Below are 21,963 nucleotides of genomic sequence, written 5' to 3' on the forward strand. Positions count from 1 at the left end.
CAACTTGCATCTCTGAAAAGCAGACGAGGGAACTGGTTTTTAAAGCTGAGGACAAGGTGGGAAGAGAACAGGACAAGCTGAACCACACACCAGCTAATTTGTTCAAAAAACAATGCTGCAAACTGTACAGACTTCTCTAATACCTGACAGCAGATGCCCAAAAAGGGCTCAAGTTTAAAGATACTTAGTTAATTTTCTCTAATTAACCTTTTGCCTTCACAAGAATACTCCATATGCCTGATTTCTTTCTGCTTGCAATTTTGCTGGTCAAATAGCTATCCAACTTAATCTTCCTGCAGTTCCACCCCCCTTCAAAGCCTTAAGTTTTTTTCTCAATAAATCAAATTAGCGTTTAGGCAAGTACCATCTGCACTTACTTTGTTGCCCAAATAAGAACTGGGTGCACTCCAATAATAAGTCTGTGGCAGTACTTTTCGCGCAGCCACGTTGCTGATGCTAAACTGCTGATGCCCATCAAATCTCTTTTGCTTGGGTGCAACTCTGATGAGACCCGGTAAGCCAGTCAGATACCAGCCATTCATGTCTTCTATCTATAACGACAGAAGAAAAAAAACAGAACAAAACACATTACAATGAGAATCAGGACATCAGTCATTTCAATAGTCACAGCCTCTCATTCTTCCATTTCTAAAAAACTGATTAGGTTTATATGATTAATAGCTGTTTAGGAACAAAGTAATAGCCACAAAAATTTCTCTTATTGCATGTGACTGGGAGTTATAACTTCTGAGTAGTTTGAAGTAACTGGAAGTATTTGCTTTCTCTTCTTCATATGGTCCAGATCGAGGAGGAAATTCTATCGTACAAACATATGCGTAAGAATATTTCCAAATATTATACAAGTTTTCAATAAATAATATCGGTCACAGAGGGTACAGAAGATGAGCTGACAAATGGATATACATTTTCTGATTGTTGTAGACAGCATAATTTATAATAATTTATCATTCTAAAGCCTTAAAAGTTCAAATATACTTTTTTAGAAAGCCAAAGCAAAGCTGGAAAGCACCAGAACTTGAATTTCTGAAATCCCATAACTAGAAATGAATCATCAGAAAAGAGCACACTGTTCATACAAGGATGGCTTCTGGAGCCTGGATACAAGCAGAACAATAAATTAACTCAGCCTTGGGATGGAAAATTTTCCAGATGCTGGCATGTAAATGAGCGTACTAAGCATATATGATTTTACTCGCAAACTTCCAGCATACCAATATGGCCAAAACCAGGAGCTAGTAGACCCGGATTACATTTCCCAAACTCAATCTGCAGACATGAATATGTAGCATACATCCATAAGTGGAATCAGTGTCTGAGCTTTGAGAACTAATTTAAAGTTTAGAGTATATTTGCAGGCTAAAGGCATTTTTCTACAGCACAAATAAGAACAGTAGGTTTATCTCCCTTTCATGTCCTTTCCCAGGAATACAGTATGCAAAAGAAATTCACTCAAAGTGCCCCCTATAGGGCATCACTTTTTCTTACACAAGCTGTGTGTTGTACATTTAATGTTTCAAAATTCTTAATTATTTCAGGTCTAGAAATTTAATAATGACCTGGAAGAGAGGTTGCCCTATGGATATGTTGCATTTAACTCAGGACTGATTATGTATGCACATTCCAGGACTGTGTTTATGCACATGGCTTCATATTTGACTGTTGTAACTTCTTTTGCACTTCTCACCGCTTAACTGCACTTTTTCAGAACTTTCTCACAATGAAGAAAAACAAAGCTTATAAGCATTTTCTTCTGGATAAATGAAAAATATACGGGGCATAAAAGAACATGCATGATTTTATGATAAGATGCGCTTTGGTGACAATAGACAGTGACAACACAGAGAAACAGAAAACCAATGATATGCACTTGATATGGTATGATTTTTCTTACACTTCTGTAGGTAAGGTGAGAGTGCGTGCAGACATTTGTTTTCCCAGAGCAGAAACATTCCTCGCAGCCTTTGGGATTATTTTGCTGCAGATTGAAGAAACCTGGTTTGCAACGATCGCAGTTTTCTCCTTCAACGTGTTCCTGGAAATGCACATTAGAATATTACTTTGGTAGTTATAGATTAAAACTCAACATCACCAGCTTTATGCTCTGCAGGAAAGTATAAATGCGGGACTATAAAGACATTTGTAGGAAAGACTATTGTAATTTGTGAATATTAGTAGTAAATCCTCTACACAATAAAAGTTACTATGGCTGCATGTAAATAACAGGGCACAGAATTTGGACATTACAAGATTTTTAATTTTTCTTCTACATGAGTGGACATACCTGATTTCAGGGACTTAATCTAATTTATCTCCTTTACACTGAAGTGTGTCAGAGGGGGATGAAGTACAGGACACAATGTTGCAGCCTCAAGAACTGTGGTTTGTAGGTATAGCTGATAAAATCTGTGCATGCCCAACTGATGCAAACTACAGGTACATAGTATTAGTTGTACCAATCATTCAGCATATCAGTTTTTCAGTGGTCTATCATTAGTGGCTGAATTCAGGCTAAATCCAAGTATTAAAAGGGCTGCATTTCTTCTCTCCATAACTACGTGTGTTTGCCAGCCATGCAGCCAGCTCTGCAAACTCTTCCCCTGCAGAAAGCCAGGCACTAAACACACCCAAAGAGTTCTAAACTTAGCATTTGGTAATTAAATTTTTCAGGGAAAGCTTATGTTGTGCATTAAGTCCTGCTACCTTACACAATAAATCAATTTCTCCTACAGGTAAAGATAAAGCTAGCTTTTCTGCAAGGAATATGTTGCAAAAGGTTTACGCTATGGTGCTGGCTTAGTAATTCAGTATTTTTCCCAAGATAGACCAGAAAATTCTTTCCCTTTCAAAAATGTTCTATATGGTCTCTTTAATCCTGGAGACAGTGCTCTATAGTATGCACACAGGACCAAATTGTTGGCTGCACATCAGCAGAGAATGAACACATTATAAAAAGCCTGCCCATGCTGTGTAGTCTATGATTGCTTGAAATACACAGCTCTGAAGTAAGTTAAGTTCACCAAAAGCCATTTGATGGCCTCCTGGTTAGGATCTAGCAAAGATGGAAAAAGCAGGGCAAAGCATGTGGAGGTATGGGGGGAAAGGATAATGCACATGATTAAGAGGAAATAGGAACAATGAGGGGGAAAGGGTAAGGACAGGTAAAGAAGGAGTTAAAATGAAAATGTAAATAGGTTTTCACAACTAATTATACAGTAAAAACAGGTGTAGCAAAATATCTTTGCTCTATCTCTATTGCTGTGCTGTATCTATGCTCCCCTTCAACAACATCATACAGTCTCTGTTCAACAAACCAAAAATCTCCTTAATAGAACTCAAGGCTATCAGTCAATTACTTTTAACTTTAACATCTCATTAATTTAAAAAATGATATTTTTACATTTTCAGCAGCAATCTCAGGATTAATCAATGCATATTATTGCCATAGGTATGCTGAAATCACCCAGCTACTCATGCTTCATGTGAAAAATAATGTGGGTAACAAGTGGGAACTCACAGGCACCCAAATGCTCTCACACACATTCTACTAACTAGACCTATGAACACTGGTCCCAAAAGTTTCAGACATTGCTAAGATGCTTAGTGTGTGCAGAGTGGGAAGGGTAAAATAAAAAAAGAGAGCTGAAAAGCAGAAGTATGTGTTTAAATGAAAAGTTGTCCTACTCTGCAGTCACAAGCATGTCATCAGTGAGTAAAACCTGTAGGTTTGAGTAGGCAGCAAATTCAGTGGATAATAGACATATAAAACTCAAAGTTGGAAAGGAGATCTAACCTATCCTTCAGCCAATGAAGCAATGTTTCTACAGCCTCATTTATTTCTCAATACTGTGTTCAGTTCAGTTTTAAATTATGCAAAAATGAGAATTTGACCATATACCTTCAGAAAGCTCTCTGAGATAATTAGTGATAAAACAGCATTTACACTTGTCCCTCACCTCTCTGTACTTTAGTTTACTCTGGCTAATGTGGTAAAGATAACAATCTAATGCCTACTTTGTTGCATTTTGCTGCTGACAGTTAGAACTGTTTTTCAGCAGTCAATTTCCTTTACAAGAAAACTATCTTTAGTAAATTTAGAGCTCATCATATGTAATTGAAAGATGTGATTAAAAGAAGGGAAGCATTTTTCCTAAGACTTGCTATTAACTTGTCCAGACATACCACTTTATTCTTCATATGGAGCATAACTAATCTGATGATTTCAGTGTCCCTTTGACCATAATCTGCTTTGATTTGAATTTGAAGATTGCTAGTGAAAATAAATGTGTATGTATCTGTATCCCAGCTATCTGCAAAGGGTATCATTTTTCTCCCACAAGCACTTAAAAAGGGATTAGAGGAGCAGAAAGGAAACAAAGGATTAACAGCGAGGGAAAAGTGTATATAGAGTGGACTCTCTGGGATAGGAACAGTCAACTCTATTCCATATTTGTGTGTGTTTGTACTAACAGGGCAGTTTGGCATTACACAAATACTGTCATAATAATAAGAATCATTCAGCAGTGGTTATCTTGTATTTGGCATATGACACCTTCATTAAAGCTCCCTTTCAAGAAAGAATATAGCAAAAGCACCCCTTTTCTGACCTTCTAGACTTGATAGCTAAGGAATTAGAACTGTGATATGGATGGATTTTATTTCTGACAGAGAGCATGTGACTGTTACATAAAGCAAGGATAAGGTTAATTCTCTGAGTAGATTTCAGTGCTATTCAGCTGTCACACCAGAGCTTTGTGTGTGTATGCAGCATGAGCTGATAGATTGAAGTATTTTTTGTACATTCTTGTATTTAAGGACATACTGTAAGTAGTTTTAAATCCACATTTGTGACTAATTCTGTTAATTAAATGCTGGAAGGAAACTCCCACAAGTACAACACAGAAAAACTGACCCGCAGTACAGTATACTGACCTCTGGGCCTATGCATGGTCACTTCTAAACTGTGACTTACAGAGCACCACCATTTCTAAAGCATCTCTGGTAACTAGGTAATTTATAAGAAGTGAATGCATGTGGTTTTAGAAGTGGTTTTTTTCAATATAATATCAATGTATAATTTGCTAGAGGTACATGCAGAGAAAATGATTCTTAAATTTTCTTCCTAGCAATTAAGATAAGGATGGATTATTATTTTTTAAAATACGTTAGAGATTTCTATACAACCATCCCAAGGCAGGAAAGAATGCTCTTGGTTTGGAACTTAGCAAGAAAAGAGGATTATATCCCTAATGACAACTCCTAAAAGGCAACTTTTTTGTTTTAATACATCATAAGTTCACCTCATTTTCTCTCTTGAAGTCATATTACAGGTTAGTTTTAGGGCCCACAATACTTTAAACATCATTTCTGAGTAGATGAGGAAGTGAGTTTGAAACAAATTATTCACATGCTTCGTAAGTATCCCTTCATTACAGATTTCTAAGGACTCGTGTCGTGGTTTAACCCCAGCTGGCAACTGCTCACTCACCCCCTCCCCCCCGCAGTGGAATGGGGGAGAGAATCGGGAAAGAAAAAAGTAAAACTCGTGGGTTGAGATAAAGACAGTTTAATAGGACAGAAAAGGAAGGGAAAATACTACTACTAGTAGAATATACAAAACAAGTGATGCACAATACAATTGCTCACCACCCGCTGACTGATGCCCAGCCAATCCCTGAGCTGCGGTGGCCCCTGGCCAACTTCCCCCAGTTTATATACTGGGCATGACACAATATGGTATGGAATACCCCTTTTGGTTCATTTGGGTCAGCTGTCCTTGTGTCCCCTCCTGGTTTCTTGTGCACTCCCAGCCTCTGCTGACAGGGCAGTAGGAGAAGCTGAAAAGTCCTTGACTTAGTATAAACACTGCTTAGCAACAACTAAAACATTAGTGTGTTATCAACATTATTCTCATCCTAAATCCAAAACACAGCACTATACAAGCTACTAAGAAAATTAACTTTATTCCAGCTGAAACCAGGACAACTTGTATGACTGGCAGCAGGCTCCTAGGTACCTATATTAATTACAGTGAGTACTGAGATGACACAAGACAATCTAAGACTTTATAGAACCAAGAATAAGTGTTCTATGAGAAATGACTAACATAGATACTGTCACAGATAGGTAGGACAGTGGAATGCTATTGTATGATAGAAACTCATTAACTGCAATCTTTCAATATCATTAGTATCTTCCTATGGCTCAGAAGAATTTGACATCCATACCTTGCAGATGCAGGGACCTACGCAAGGGTCAACATTCACACTGCCTTTCAGTGAGCAGCTGCAGGGCAGGCACTCAGGATATCCTATATAACCCAAGGCACATCTATTGCAGCTCTCTCCTGCATAGCCAGTCTTGCAGTGACAGAAACCAGGCAACATATCTATGGGAAGAGGGAGAAAACATGATACATATTTGATTTATCATTATTATTATTATCAGATACATGTGTGAGAGTGCACCTTTGGTAGGTGTAACATAAGGGCATTTACTGTGGGTCAGACCATACGTCTATTTAACTCAGTATCCTGTCTTGAGAAAGGCTAGAATAAAGCATGTAAGAATAAAACAAGCATGTAGTGATTTCAATTCTAAGCTTCCAGAAATCCACATATTAGATATCTTCTAAACTGAAACTTATCCCTATTCCTTGCATCTAACAGTCCCTGAAAAACTTCTCTTCCATTAATTCACCTAACCACCTTTGAACATGTTTTACTTTCAGAATACATAAAGCTCCCTAGCAGTAAGTTCCACATTTAGCCATGTGTAGTGTGAAAGAAAACAGATGTGTGTATTAAATCTGTATTTACTGCCCTTTAATTCTCATGTCATAGAAAACAGCAAGTAACTATTCCCTACTCACTTTCTCCATGTCATCTGTGATTTCAGCATACCTCTACCATAACCCACATAACATTTTTATTTCATCCACCAAAACCTCATAGGCCTATTTAATATCTCTTTATACAGAAACTGCTTTGTATGGCTGAAAATCTCTATTGTCCTTCCCTGCATTGTTTCCAGTTCTAATAAATTATTTAAGAGGAAGGGAGCGCATAGTGTGGACCTATAAATGGTTTGATGATATTTTAGTTTTGTTTTTTAAACATCAGTAGTATTTCCTAAGGCTCTGTTGACCTTTTTGACTACTGCTGAGCCAGCACTGAGCTGATACATCCAGGGCACAGTGCAAGGTAATTCTAGGAGCTGTTTAACTGGTAGTCCCTAATTCAGAAATCGTTGTAACACTTTTCCCTGTGTTCTACTTTTCCTTTAATTGCTACAGAAATTCATCAGTTATTTTACTCCCCAGCCACTGACTGTCTAGAGATCTTTCTGAACATTCTGCAGTTCTTTCATTTTTCTATGTTGAAAGATTTTGTACTTGCTAACTTTGTCACCTTCCTACTCATCCCTTTTCCAGGTTAAATATGAATATTTTCAACAGTTTGTATTGATCATTACTGTGAAAATGGTCCATTTATTCTTTTAACCAAGTACTAATCCATGAAAGAACCTTTCCTCCTTATTCTATTACACTTTCTTTCATGATCTTTGGTGAAGGATCTTGTCAAAACTTTTTGAAAATCAAAATACAATATTAATCAAATGAGCCTTTGTTCACATGCTCATTGAATCCTTCAAACAGATTCATAAGACACGCTGTCCTCTACAAAAAAAACTGATCTTGAGTTTTTCCCATTTTTGCCACAGTTCAGAAATGGTATAAATCATTTATTGTAGTTCTACTGATTTGCTTGGTACAGAAACCAGACCTTCTGATTTTAGTTTCCTGGAACCCTCTGCCTTTCGTTCACAAATTGGATAAACGGTTTCTATTTCTGTCAACTTAATATAAGTTTTTTAAAGCATTATAAACTATATTTAATGCTTCATGCAACTCAATTTTTAACTACATCCAGAAGCCATGGATAAATACGATACATGCCTGATGAATTTTTATTCTTCATTTATTAGTTTGTTCTAAACCTGACACTTCTGTTTAAGACAGTTCTTCTGACTTGTCCCCATGAACAAAGACTCCGAAGTGGGAAATTCCCTGAGCTCTTCTGTTCACTGATACAAACAATAAATCTAGATTTTCTGCTGTGTCCTTTTCTTCCTTGATATCTCCAGTTATAACTTCATTACACCTTAATCATATTTAACTCCTACTGAATTTGAATCTCTAGCGGTCCTTTTGATTCTGACTTATCTGAAGAAGTACTTCTTAGCAACATTTAAGCATTTAGCAAATTATTCCTTAAAATACATGTATGTATTATTAGGAGTATAACTTTCCAGAATCTGTCACAATTTATGTCCTTTTCTATTATCCTCAATTGGATATAACTTCTGCTTTTTTCAGGGAGCTTATTTTTTATTGTTCAAATAGATATTTTTTTTCTAGCTTAATTGTGTTGCTTGAATTATTTTGAACTAGAGGAATGCATCTTCTCTGAATGTCTAATATGCAGTCTATAAACTCTATGCTTGCCATTAGCAATCTTGGATTGTTCATTTTGATTTTCTTTTTAAAAGGTTTCCTTGTTTTGATTAAGTTGTTTTTTAGGGAGGCCTTCTCATTCCTACAAGAATGTTGAATTTGACGGCCCTTCAAGAGGAGAGTTTTAAACCAGTTCCACATGCATAAATCCAGAGGTGTTTCTCTTTTTAGGGTTCCTCTAACTAGCTGTTTGAAGAAGCAGTCACCTACAGGAGTTTTAAATGATATTATCTGTTAATCTATACAGAGATGAAATTCAATCTGTCTTCTCTAACTTGCAGCCTCTTTGATCTCCTGTAGCACATCATATTGACTGTCACTTTCTTGATCTGTCCTAATTATATACGGAACTTCAGTGCATGAAATTTCTGTGTTACTTACTATCACGCAACCATGTGCTCCATGGATTTTGATGCCTGTGGCACAGCTGATTCTCAAATTTCTGAGTTACCCTCCTCTCAACTAGCCACCAGCAAGGCCCCACAGCACAGCAGGCCTCAGGCTCTTTTGTAATCTGGGTCAATGTATCCTAGCCTGACAATCTTGTCTTACGAGAGAAACTTCTGTTCCTTCCAGATGAAAATACCTTGCTGTACACCAGGGTTCAGCAGTAAAAGACACAGGCAAGTCTAACTCTTTAGAAGTGAGCCAATCTTACTTGAAAGTTTCAAGAACTCATTCTTAGGTTCACAAGTCTCAGCAAACTCAAATTCAATTAAACGTCTCAGTATGGAACAACTCTCAAATACTCATTTAAATCTATAGTCTCTCCTCCACTAGAGGAAGGTGTAGGGACTACTAACTGTCATATATTCTTCCAGCTCCTACGCTTGTTGATATGGTTAGTCTGTATATTTCATTTGGCTCAATGCCTTCTTTCATTTACAGCACTTGCAAGATCTAGGCTCTCATTGTATTACACGGTATGTAAATCCCTGTCAGTGTCCCACTGGTTATCTTTGACCGGGCTTCTGTAGTGCATATGCAGTGCATATTAAGTCAACAGCCTAATTAATTACATTTCGATTTAGGGCAGATGTTTCAGGTCTGTCTTTTGTTGTTGTTGTAATGAACTAACGTTTCAGCAGGAGCACATCTTTTGCTTTTGGTCTGTTACTTCATAGGCCTTGTTTGAATTGAGGCCTTGTTTGATGATTTGTGGAAGCTGTTATTCCCTGTTTTCTACCTGAATATTATCAGTTTCTGTCCTATCTTTGAGTGTACAGAGGCTTTGAAAGTTCATCCTAGAGGATGAGTCATCTCGAGAGATGAGTTTTATCCATCAGTTTTCTCCCAACCTACCAGTCTTTCAAAATTGCCCAAAAATAAATGCATGCAAAAGCATGCACCAGACCCTTGAAAAAACCTGCAATCCCAGGACTGGCTTCTGCCATTTTCACTCCTGTTCAACAGTACATAAATTCCCAAAATTATTTCATGGAAGCCAGTGGACTGCTTGCTGAGCAAAGTATTATGAAGCCTGAATAAAGATCAAGATGTCTGGACCTTATTTATCCTATAATTTCTGAGAAAGTTTTTCAACAAAAATAAACATCTGACATTGGGATTATATTGCACATAAAAAGGCAATAGGGAAAAAACTTCATGGCATGATAGCATGCAGTGAAGACTGAGTCACAAAACTCAGCCAGTTTCCCAAACCTCACAGCTCTTGCAGGTGCTTAAAAGCCAAGTAAAAGAGCTATTTGTTAACATCTAGCCACTACAGCTTGAAACAAGAGTACTGACTCACTAAGAAAGCCTAATTACTGGAGTACAGAGTAGTTCTAATGTATAGGTTCCACCTTTGCTTCTGTATGGACAATTGCAAGTGATCACAACATCAGTGATGGTCAAGTTTACCTATTATTAGGCTGGATTGGACATAGGTGGACAAGTTCAATTTTAAAATTATTGCCTTTCAATTACAAAACCTAGAGACATTTTCATCAGTTTATTTTATCAATGCCACAGTTTGCAAATATACTATTATTTATTGTAAGTTTCTGGCTCTATCTTTTCTATATTGCTCATGAACATATTACATAAGGTTGCTATGAAAGAATATTTGAAAAGCATTCTTGAAGATTCAAAACTAAAAATATACTATACAAGTTATAATAATAATATTTCATTTCAGAATGCTGAGCAAAACATGTGAGGACAAAGTTATACTAGGCTGATCAAAATGGAAACTATACATACTTAATATACAAAAATACTACTTCTTCTCCCGAAACAATTCCTGGTCAATTATAAAGCCATTCCTTCATGCCCTTCTCTTATCTACTGAAACCTTATGATGACTACAGGATGCAGTCTTTTGAATCCTCTTGTTCCACTTCATCAATGTACCAGTTATTATGGTATTTGCCACAATTTTCCATTTTAATTGTTGCTTACCTACAGTATTCAAGCACACAGAGAATGTACAGCCTCCAGGTTTATTTTTCTTGAGAACTGTTCACAGTGACTTTATACCCCCAGTGATTTTCCTTATTAACATATTTCCATTTTAGTTTAATGTTTTTAATCCTCCTGACTCATTTGCTTACCACACATTTAAGAAGCATATTCCCATCATACACCAAGGAAACAATTTATCCTTAAACAACCAGCCAGCAAACTCGGAGATGTATTTCAACCTACCCAGTGTGTATTAATTCTGGTTCACAGGTGAATAGATAGATTTCTTCAGACAGATCATGCTTTCCAGCCTTTCCTTTATGAAGGCTCCCCAGTGCTTCACACCCAGCTATTGCCCAGGGTGAGCAGTGTACAGTAAAAAGAATTTTATCAGGGTGTTGAATATAAATTTGAGGAAAAAAAAAGGTTAAAAGTGATCTTCTTTCAGTATAGTTTTATGCTAAAACTTCTACCCAGACCTGCTCTTGATTCTAACCAAACTCCTTCATTACCACAAAAATCTTTCCTTAAAAGAAATATTTAAAAGGCTTTTTCTTTCAACTAGCATTATTGTGTCTTTTCTGTTGAGTAATATGTTACAGTCACAGATCTGGCCCACTGGTCCAAACACTATAATCAAACACAGGGTGCAAGAAGTAAACAGTTTTCCTAATGTGTTGGAACCTTATTTTGTACCACAAGAAGTAAAGAAAAGCAAATAAACAGAAAGAACAAGAGGCAAAGAACAGGACAGCCGGACCATTGTAGGCAGAATGGCTACAAAGCCTGGTTATGTGTAGAGCTGACTTAGTTTTGTTCTTGTGGTCTTAAAATAGGTAAATAAAATAAGCTAAATATCAGAATTGTCCTCTGGCCACTGACTAGACAGTGCAAACTGTCCACTTCTCACTGGACTCCCAAGACTGGGCAGGAAACAGACAACTGGTTTCAGGAACAAATGCATTGATTACTTTGGGGAGGGAATTCCGTATATGATGGCTGTTACCTAAACAACAATTGTTGCGCTTGTCGTATATGAGAAGAAGTAGTTTAAACACACAGAATAACCTCTACAGTAAGTAATTTGGAAATAGGAGACATCAATGTGTTTAAGGAAAGCAAAGCAAAGGAAAGGAAAGGAAAAGAAAGGAAAGGAAAGGAAAGGAAAGGAAAGGAAAGGAAAGGAAAGGAAAGGAAAGGAAAGGAAAGGAAAGGAAAGGAAAGGAAAGGAAAAAAGTTACTTCATGTGTTACAAACAGCAGATTCAACAGAGATTAAGAATACTCTAATGTGCTCAAAAGCAATACGCCTCTAAGCAATTGCAGCCAAATGAGTTAAGTTTCAGGAAGGTCAGGAGAAGCTGGTTACAGTCAAGCCAGAAAATGATGAGAGTTGTACTTCTGTGAAGGGAACAAAAGAACTCTCTGGTTCTCGGGAGTGGAGGAACTGCTGAGATATGAAACTTGTTTGAATGCCTGGGGCTAGATGAGCAGGACTGGCCGCTTGCCAATAAAAATAAAGGAGGCAAAACTGAGAGAGATAATGCAATTTTGGATATGTTATCTTCAAGATGGTGGCATGACACATTTCTTGATTAGAAAGACAAAGTTAATAACCTTCAGATTAGATGGATGGCGACAACAGAGAAAAAGCAAGAAATGAAAGGAGGGGTCCAAACAGGAGCTTTATTCTCTTCCTAGAGAGGTCCAGAAAAGAGGCAAGAGAAGAATTTACCAGAAGAAAGATCAGAGGATTAAAAAGGCAGAAGGAGATACAGGAAGCAAGGTGTTAAAGCACTGTACCACCCAGTCAGATTCAGAAAGTGTAAGCAGATTTAGAAAGCAACTATGAGATAGTTTAGATCTGTTGAATGCTCACAGGCAAGAATAAGACATTATGAGAGCTCCTAATGACACTACTACTGACAACCAAACAAGATGGAAAAATGTCTTTATCTTTTTGCTTCCTTCTTCCCATGACAGAAGAGCTGACAGCCTATTAATACTGGCTTTCAGCTGCCAGGCCACTGGAGAATGACCCACACCAGTGGCCAGCACAGAAGGTGTGAAAAGAAAGACGGCAGCAGTAACAGACAGGCACTGAGAGACCAAGCAGCTGCTTAACACGCAAGTGGGACATTGCATTTCTTTGAATTAATCATTCTTCCACCTCAAAATCATAGTCTCAGTATTTTATAAAAGCACTGAATGTCAGTAGTGGCAAATGTTTGAATAAAAGTTGTCCTGTTTAACAGTATGAGAGGTTTCTTTGTTGTATTAAGTCTGTCATCTGTGACCTGTACACTCTCACCCACAGGTTTGGTGCAGGCACTGCACAATCTTGCTGTGCTTTTTCCAGCTTTTGGATTCATCCTCAATTCTTCTTCTACCGTCTCCCCTATCAATCCACATGATATGCTGTACCGGGTGTCCATGCTCAGGCGCTGGCGGTCGGGGGGGCTGTAGGGCGGCCTCTGTGAGAAGAGGACGGGGCTGCCCCGGGCCGGTTCCAGCCGGCTCCAGCGGACCCACGGCAGGGCACAGCTGAGCCCCACAGCCAGACGGGTCAGAGAAGGTCAGAGGACAAGGAGGGGAGGAGGTGCTCCAGGTGCCAGAGCAGAGATTCCCCTCCAGTGCTTGGAGGAGACCGTGGTGGAGCAGATATCTACGCTGCGCACCATGGAGGAGCCCACGAAGGAACAGGTGGGTATTCCTGAAAGAGCACCCATGGTGGAGCAGATTTTTTTCCTAAAGGATGGCAGCCAGTGGGAAGGACCCATGCTGGAGCAGGAGAAAGTATGAGGAGAAGGGAGTGTCAGAGAGGAACTGTTATGACCACAACTCCCATTCCTCATCCCCCTGTACCACTTGTGGTAGGGGGGCAGGAGGTAGAGGAGTTGGGAATGAAGGCACCTGGGGAAAAAAAAAGGAAGGGGGGGAAGGTGGTTTTTTAATTTTTGTCTTTGTTGCCCACTACCCATATCTATTTAAACTGGCAATAAGTTAAATTAATTTCCCCCAAGTCAAGTCTGTTTTGCCCATGACGGTAACTGGTAAGCAATCTCCTGGTCTTTAACTTGACCCGTGAGCTGCTTCATCTTATTTTCTCCCCCTGTCCTGCTGAGAAGGGCAGTGAAAGAGCAGCTGGGTAGGCGGTTGCAGCTGGCCAAGATCAACCCACCATATATATCACTGTGACAGTAATCAGTATAATTTTATTGAACCTATGTAATCAGTACATGGCTGTTACAGTACATTTTACACCATTGGGCCCTATATTTGCAGCTTTGCTATGCTGCTTTTATGTTCCATTGATCTCTATTTCAAAAAAGATTGCTACAACATCTCTTGTCAATAGATTGTAATTAGCCCAATTAAAACATCTCTTAAGAACTGACCTTGAGTTTTGTTGTTATCTTCCCGCAGAATTTTCAGAATTTTGTCAACAAAAGAAACAGAAAAATATGGCAATCCATTGTTTCCAAAGCACAAAGAAGCACTTTATTCTCTATTTGAAGACAGCTTTTATAGGGCTATGGTAAACAGCTTGCAGCCCTACATTAATAATATAGATGGCACATAAATACGACACCTTTCAAACAGATTTTTTTCTAGATTTCAAATGGAAATATGCTTAGAGAGGAAAAGAGATTAAAACATTACAGTTGTACTAGTTTAAATCTCCCCTGTAAAAGAAAAAAGCTCTTTAAAGCCAAAAGTCTCCAATGTATTCCATGGGGAATACTCTTCCAAACATATCCAAGTTTGCAAGCCATGAATCTGAAAGAAGCCGCAGCAAATTTGGGAATATAAAATCGCAGTTTCCAAAGAAAAGTATCATAAGAATGAAGGTGGATTATTTTTTGCATGAATAAACTTAAAAAAAGGGTGATTTTTTTTTTTTTTAAGAGATATCACAAATGTGTTTCAGCTTTTCTTTGACCATTGCTGGACTTAACCTTTATCACTATCTTTTAGGGATCTTACCTCCTTCTGCATGTTTCTCGTCTTTGACACAGGTATCATGTAAAGACCCATTTGGATCACAGGAACATGGCTGGCATGGATCTGGGCTATCTGGCAATACCTATAAAAACAAAGAAATTACAAAAAGAAATCTTACCTTTAATAATTGGAAACTTTTATTTGCTTCTTAAGCAAAAAGTAGGAGAGAACGACTTTTGTGTAGGTAGCTTGCACTTTACCAAAAATGAGATGGTTGCCAAACTTAGCCCAGTCTAGGCATTAAAGTTACCTTTTGGATTTTTATTTAGAAACTTGTAAGTGATTTAGATACAAACATGTTTTCAACTAAAAAACCAGGAGTAGAGATAATAGCCGAACCTTGTATAATTAAAACCAATTAATCTAATTAAGTAGATTTTAAGCATTCACTACCTAAAGTAATATTAACAAATAGTCCAGTTGTTCTGGGCAACATGACTCAAAAAACTAACTGAAGTTAGTTAGTCAGTAACTGAACAAAAAAGTTAAGTGAAGAAAAGTGAACATTAGATAAGGGAACAATTTCCTTTTGTTCTTGAAAAGGTTACCTCAACCAAACTTAAACCTTAGCCTAATATCATACTGGTCATATAAAGTAGAAGTTCTCCATGAATTAGGTATGTGCACATACTATAGATACACTATACACACATATATATAAAATCCCTATTACCTGGATGATAACCTGATTCAGAGGAAAAGATCAAGCACCCTGCTGTTGAAGAGATCAGTATTCCTTTTCTCAAGCTCTAAGGCTAAAGCCAGTGTATCAGGGAGAATGTAATTATTGTTATTTGGTGATGTTTTCTGTGCTTGAGGATTGAAAACCAATCAGACTAAAGGCCATGATTTACTCAACTGAAACTATACAGACCAAATATCAGGAATTTAAGCACACATTAATAGTGCAGCTGTCTAAAGCACAGCCATAGCCCATACTGGCAATACAACCTAATGTAAGATTCATCTTCTGCCAGCTTCAGCTTAGATGAAAACACAGCGTTATACAATTAAACACAAAAACCAATTCCTGCTGCATGGAAAATGAAAGGCATTCATGAGATACTATAGAATTTCAGTGGTTATTAATTCTACATAACATTTAAAAAATAAAAATTACAGGATCTCTTTCTCCAATATCAAATATAGCAATATTTCTTTGATCTTTGATAACAAATCTTGGAATTCATTACTGAGGCAAAAGTTCTGTTTACAGGACCACGTCCTCCTTTAAATTAAATTGAAATACTAGCTGGAGGCCCTGACCTCAAGTGCATTCCTTCATATCAACACAATTCACTTTCATATTTCTGTGAACGTTAACTTTACAGATTTCCAGCTGTGAAAAGCAACTGCTACACTGTCAGAATTAGAAGTTAACCTTCATAAAATGGCAGTCCAAACTGTGTCATCTCTTTTTAATAACTTAACTCCCCATGCTGAAGTGATGGTTTGAACACCGAGCTTTACCATGAAGTGACAACAGAACACACGTTTACCCCTTTAGGTCTGAAGTAACCGTCAACACAGGTCTCACAGTTTATGCCACCGGTGTGGCTTGTACAATTCACACACACTCCGCCCCCAATGTATTCTCCGTGGACATTCAAACTCTGATTTCTGTCTGCAACATCCTCATCATAGTAACACTCCTCAGTCTTCCCATGACAGTTGCATGCTAAAAGAGAAGGAAATGTTTTAGCAAACACTTTCTGGCTGGAGATGCCACACTGTAACTAAGGTATTAAAAAGTGTCGTTAACATTTTGTCATTGGTGCTGTGTACATTGTAACCAACAGCACATTCAAGTATTAATTTACTACTTCAGCTGTGAAAAGTGATGTTGTCCCATCACAAATGCAGCCTGGAATTCTGCATATTGTATTTTTTTCTCAATGTTTTGTCTGGGGGAGTATGGAATTTGACAGATATAGCCTAATTATGTTCTTCCTTTTCTATTTTAGGGTCTTTTTTCTGTTTAAATTGATAGTCCAGAAACCTTTTGGTGGTTGCACACACATATGGTTCATGAAAGAGTCAGCTAATTTAAAATACAAGAGGAATTATAAGGAAAGCAGCAGAATAGTACAAGTAAATTAAAATAATTTCCATGAAAGCTGAAAGACATCCTAAAACCACTTGATTTGCACATATGTATATAAGAACTGGGTCAGAAGAAAGAGATTCCCAACCTTAAAACTTCTTTAGAAGTTCAAATTTGAACTCTTAGGCTTCAGGTCCACATGCAGGAGAGCTAATCTAATAATCTGTTGCTGTGAAAATGAGGTAGCTCTCTCTCTCCCTTCCCGTATGGTATTAAAACATTCATTTCCACATTAAGAGAAATTCAAAGCTCGTCAACATAGTAGGGAGTCATTCTCCTCACATCTGAACCAGATCTCAGGGAACTGTTTCCACTATGAAAGTACAATTCACTGAGGGTTGAACAGGGCATAAGAAGTGTCTCTTAAAAATTAAATGTACCCTGATTTCATTCCAGAATGCATTCCCAGTGCAGATACAGTTCCTACTGAAACAAACACCTCTGTGATCAAAGTTTACAGGACACAAATAAGCAATTACTGCTTTTAATATGGGGATATCTGTTTCTTTTTATTTATTTTTAACCACTCATGTTAAAACTACGGCTGCAATCCTACAATTGAATAAAAACGTACATGTAATGGAGCACTAGATTTTATTATGTTCAGAAATATAAGTGGTATGTGACCTTTGGAGGTAAGATGTTAAAGTTCAATTATAACTATTCTTACCATAGTAAATCTGAAAATGGAATTCCCACCCTGTGGGAAGATGATATTTCAAGGTATGTTTTCATTCCATGTTGGAAAACTAGATACATTGATTTTTCCACTAAAAAAATCAGAAACTCAAACTGCATTTTGATCATGTAAAAATATTTTGTTTCAGCAAGGCTGAACATTATAATATACAAAAGTGTCATTTATACAAAAAACATGCTGTTAAAGTTTAATATAATGTAAAATCTCTAAAAAAGATTTTTTTACTTATCAGGATACAGTCTTGTTATTTTATCAACACAAACCCACCACAATTATAAAAATTAAACAAGTCAAAATGATTTTTTTTATACAGTATTCCACCAATATCAGCATGTTACACTAAAATATTCTGAGTTCAATAAAACCACTGACCTACATGTAATTGTTCTGCTAACTTTTTTGAGGCAGCCTAAGTAAGTGAACAACAACTGACTCATAAATAAATGTGGTTAGAAATAAATTTAATTGCAAAATCATGTAGGATCTCATTTCAGTTTTCACCAGCAATTGCAATAAACATCTTCTGTACTGCTTTCAACTTACGTTCACATTCATGCTTAACCAGGAAAGTGCCAGCATGCCAAGGCTTTTGATTGAAACCAGGACAACACCGATCACATGTCTCTCCACATGTGTTGTGCTCACACTGACAGACAGATTTCTAATTTAAAAGAAAAACAAATATTTACACAACGTGATGATTTGAAGACTCTGTCCATGTACATAATCTGCATTCCAGTTCAAATTATGAAAACATTAAGAATGGCTATACTCTGTAATTCCTGTGTTTATTAATTTTTGTTCATTTATGTGCCCTGCATTCATCAAGTGAGAGACAAAAGAGTGTGTTTAATTTCTATAGCTCTATTTTAAGAAAACAGCCACAAGGCAAAGGAAGATAGTTGGTCAGAGAGTCTAAGGAGAATCTAAGAACATAGGAGAATATAATTCCAACTGGCTGAAGAAAGGAGGATGGGAGAATGAAACACATTATAGGAAAACTGATCTGATATAGCTAGCTTACAGGAGTGAGCTATAGAAGGAGTGAGCTGTTCCCCACCCTTCACTTAGATGCACCAATCCTGCAGCTACAGAGCGAAATCAATTCTGTTGGCAGATCCAATAAAAACTGCCTTTAATTTAACTTTAGCATTATTTTTCTACTGGATGAGTCAGCTCATCATGTAAACTTCTAACTGCCTAACTAATTCTATGTGAGAGATAGCAGGAGTTTTTAAACTAATAAGAGATGAGAGCAGGACCAGCCTTTCAGTCACTTTTCAGTTCCTTAGCAGACCACCTTAGTGCCAGCTTAGACCTAGCATGAAAATATTGCTGTGGGGAACACTCAAACTCTCTGAGCCACAGAAGCAGCTTGGCAAAGATAAAAGAAACTGTAGTTTAGAGAAATGAGGAGCAAAAACTGCCTCCCCAATAGTTATTCAGTGGAGGGGATTCTCTGTGGTCCTTGTGAAGCCACTCAAGGTCAAAGCAGCAAGCTAACCTGGAGAAATTCTGTGGCTCACAGGACAAAGCATAAATCTTGCAAACCAAGGTTAAATTAAGGAATGCTTCAGAAAAGCAAGGCATTAAATTCAAGCAAGTTTGTTCTTTGTAATGCTAGGGCAAAGATCCATTGTGCTAACAACTACAGTCATGGCCAAAGCCCACTTATTTTGGTATGACTCAGTCTAAAGAGTATCCCTGGACAGTAAACCAAATACTCCAAATCTCTTCTGGCTTGAGTGGTTCCCTTATGCTATTTTTTATACTGGCCAGACAACAAATACATATTTGTCATCCTGCAAAACAAGACACCACACTTGTCAAAATGCCTTTATTTTATCTAGTAGCCAAACCATCTGAACTGAAGTTTGTATTAATCATTACTTTCTGAGGTAGGCCCAATTCTAACAGATGGCACTGCAACAATGCTGCAGTTTGATAACTAAGGCCGCCTGAAACAATAGTTCAACACATGCTATACACATCATTACAGAAAAGTCTTAGAAGGATTAAACCAAGGAATTTGTAAAATTTTTACAAGGAACCATGGAAACCGCTTAGATCTGTAAATGCATTCTCTGTAAGAGTTCTTCCAGTTTGTTTTTTTTTAATCAGTTCCTACACAATGGCTTGATGTCATACACAAACAAGATCTTCTGTTAAATCCTACAAAGCTCCTACTTAAGTGAATAGTATATGAAGAGATCCCACGTTGTGGCACATTATTAATACTAGTAGATAGGAAATTCTGTATTAGTGATAACATGTGCATAGATCTGGACCATCAGTAACAATGATATTGGATCATTGATGTTGGATCAATGATGTTGGATCATCATTGCAATGATGATGGACCTTATATTTCTATATTTCAATTATATTGCTTACGCATTTATTAATGGCACCAAAAGAAAGCTACAAGTTGGAAGACATTATAAACAGCGCATGATTTTCTAGACTAGCTTGACCGATCCCTCAATTAATATTTCCTGCATAGTAAATGCGCCACTCTAGAGCCATCATTTGTTTACAAGTATCGATGAAATATTTGACAGTCATTTAGGAAACACCTTGATTAATATCAAAAAGGAAAAGAAAGACTGACTTTTAGTGCTTATCTCTACAGCTACATAACATAACCCAAATTTCTGTTGTTCCTAGGAAACTTTCAGTATGGACTGAATTATCTGAAACGTATTTTTTTATTTCAGAGAAAGCCTCCGCTGACATTGTAAGAACGTTTATTATTCTGGTTGCCAGCACTGTTTCATCCTGGCACTGCTTCTGACTGTTCTTCTAGGTTAAGAACAGACATAAATTCACAGAACTCTGAGGAATATCAAGATTTTTTTCTCATGTTCCATCCTACAAATAAGGCACATTAAAAATAAAAAAAAAAGAAAAATACATACATTGGTCGCTGGATCCAGTGGACAAGCCTTTGCATGGCCTGAACATATACACATGCCTCCAACAGAGATATCTTTTATAGAATAGTAATACTGTAAGACAAAACAGAAATTGAATTGCTAAGTGGATTGTAAAATGCAGGTGCTAAACTGCAGAATTCATTTCTGGTGACAAAACTGTCAGGTCCTGTTTTACTTCTTTTTTGATCTATTACAAATATAGCAGACAGTATAATCCAAGCTGCATCTTGATCAACAGATTCAAGTTTACTGAAAGAATGGGTATACATTGGCACAGTTCCATTTGTTTGAAGACACAAGAGCCATGTCAATTTATACACAGCATACACCAAACACAAGAATAGGAAAAGGCTATATGCACACTGGATAGTGAAAAGCCAAATGCTACAGAACTTTTTCCCTTCAGGAAACATGAAAAAGGCATGATGATGGAGAGAAGAGAAAGTCTAGAAGAAAAACTAAGAAAAATCTTTGTTCGCCTCAGTTGGGTCTTACTTGGGCATTCACTGGACTGTAGAAAGATCTGTTTTTCGCTATTGGCTTTTTGAATGACTATGGAACAGTCTTCATGACTGGGATGTAAATAATTTTTGACCTGTTGCTCTGCCATTTGACCATTTCTAATTTTTCTATGGTGGGGATTAATAGACCTAACCAGAAAGAAGGATGGAAAGGTACTTATAACCATGTTATGACATCTGTGAAAAGTGAATCTCACATGCCATCCTGCCCATTTTCATCTGTTTTGATAACGGTCCTGTAACATCCTAATAATTGGCTAATCAAAACAAATATGCTATTTGCAAATTCTGCTGTTTCTGTGTTCAACCTCTTTTTCAGATCATTAACAAATACATCAAACAAAACGGGAACTCATATAACTCAGTAAACCTTCTACCACATAGAAAATGTATCATTTGTGGCTACACTGTTTTGTGGAATAGTGGCTTGTCTAATGTTTTCTATAGCGAAAGCCAGACAAGGATGGCAAGTTTCATTTGCTCCTTGTTCCTTTGAGGACAGCCTCATGGAGAGATGCCATACAGAAGCTATTGTTCTTTGTTGGTTTGAGAAATCTGTGGATCATCCTGCACTAGGTTTTCATGAGTATACAGTGATTTTTAAAGTGCTAATTCAATTTTGTGTTTCTGTTCACCTAGAATCAGATTATTAAATGTACACTCTTATGTAAACATACAGTTTCCATGATTAGTGAAGCTGCAATAACTGCACTCAACTGGAAGGGTTTCTGGGTTTTTAATACAAAACAGGATGGCATA

General features: G+C 37.3%; 1 protein-coding gene across 1 annotated transcript in view; it reads right to left on the reverse strand.

The window, feature by feature from the left end:
• Positions 1-21,963, reverse strand: part of LAMA2 (laminin, alpha 2) — a 282,120-nt gene that overhangs the window by 207,163 nt on the left and 52,994 nt on the right. Inside the window, exons 6-12 of the mRNA XM_010575039.1 lie at positions 20,666-20,755; positions 18,291-18,408; positions 16,443-16,621; positions 14,926-15,025; positions 6,246-6,406; positions 1,913-2,053; positions 378-551 (exon numbers count right to left, since the gene is read on the reverse strand). Coding sequence (XP_010573341.1) covers positions 378-551; positions 1,913-2,053; positions 6,246-6,406; positions 14,926-15,025; positions 16,443-16,621; positions 18,291-18,408; positions 20,666-20,755 — 963 coding nt within the window. The remainder of the gene's footprint in view (positions 1-377; positions 552-1,912; positions 2,054-6,245; positions 6,407-14,925; positions 15,026-16,442; positions 16,622-18,290; positions 18,409-20,665; positions 20,756-21,963) is intronic.

Source organism: Haliaeetus leucocephalus, unplaced genomic scaffold (assembly GCF_000737465.1).
Source record: "Haliaeetus leucocephalus isolate CR32 unplaced genomic scaffold, Haliaeetus_leucocephalus-4.0 Scaffold450, whole genome shotgun sequence".
In the NCBI taxonomy this organism is placed as follows: Eukaryota; Metazoa; Chordata; class Aves; order Accipitriformes; family Accipitridae; genus Haliaeetus; species Haliaeetus leucocephalus.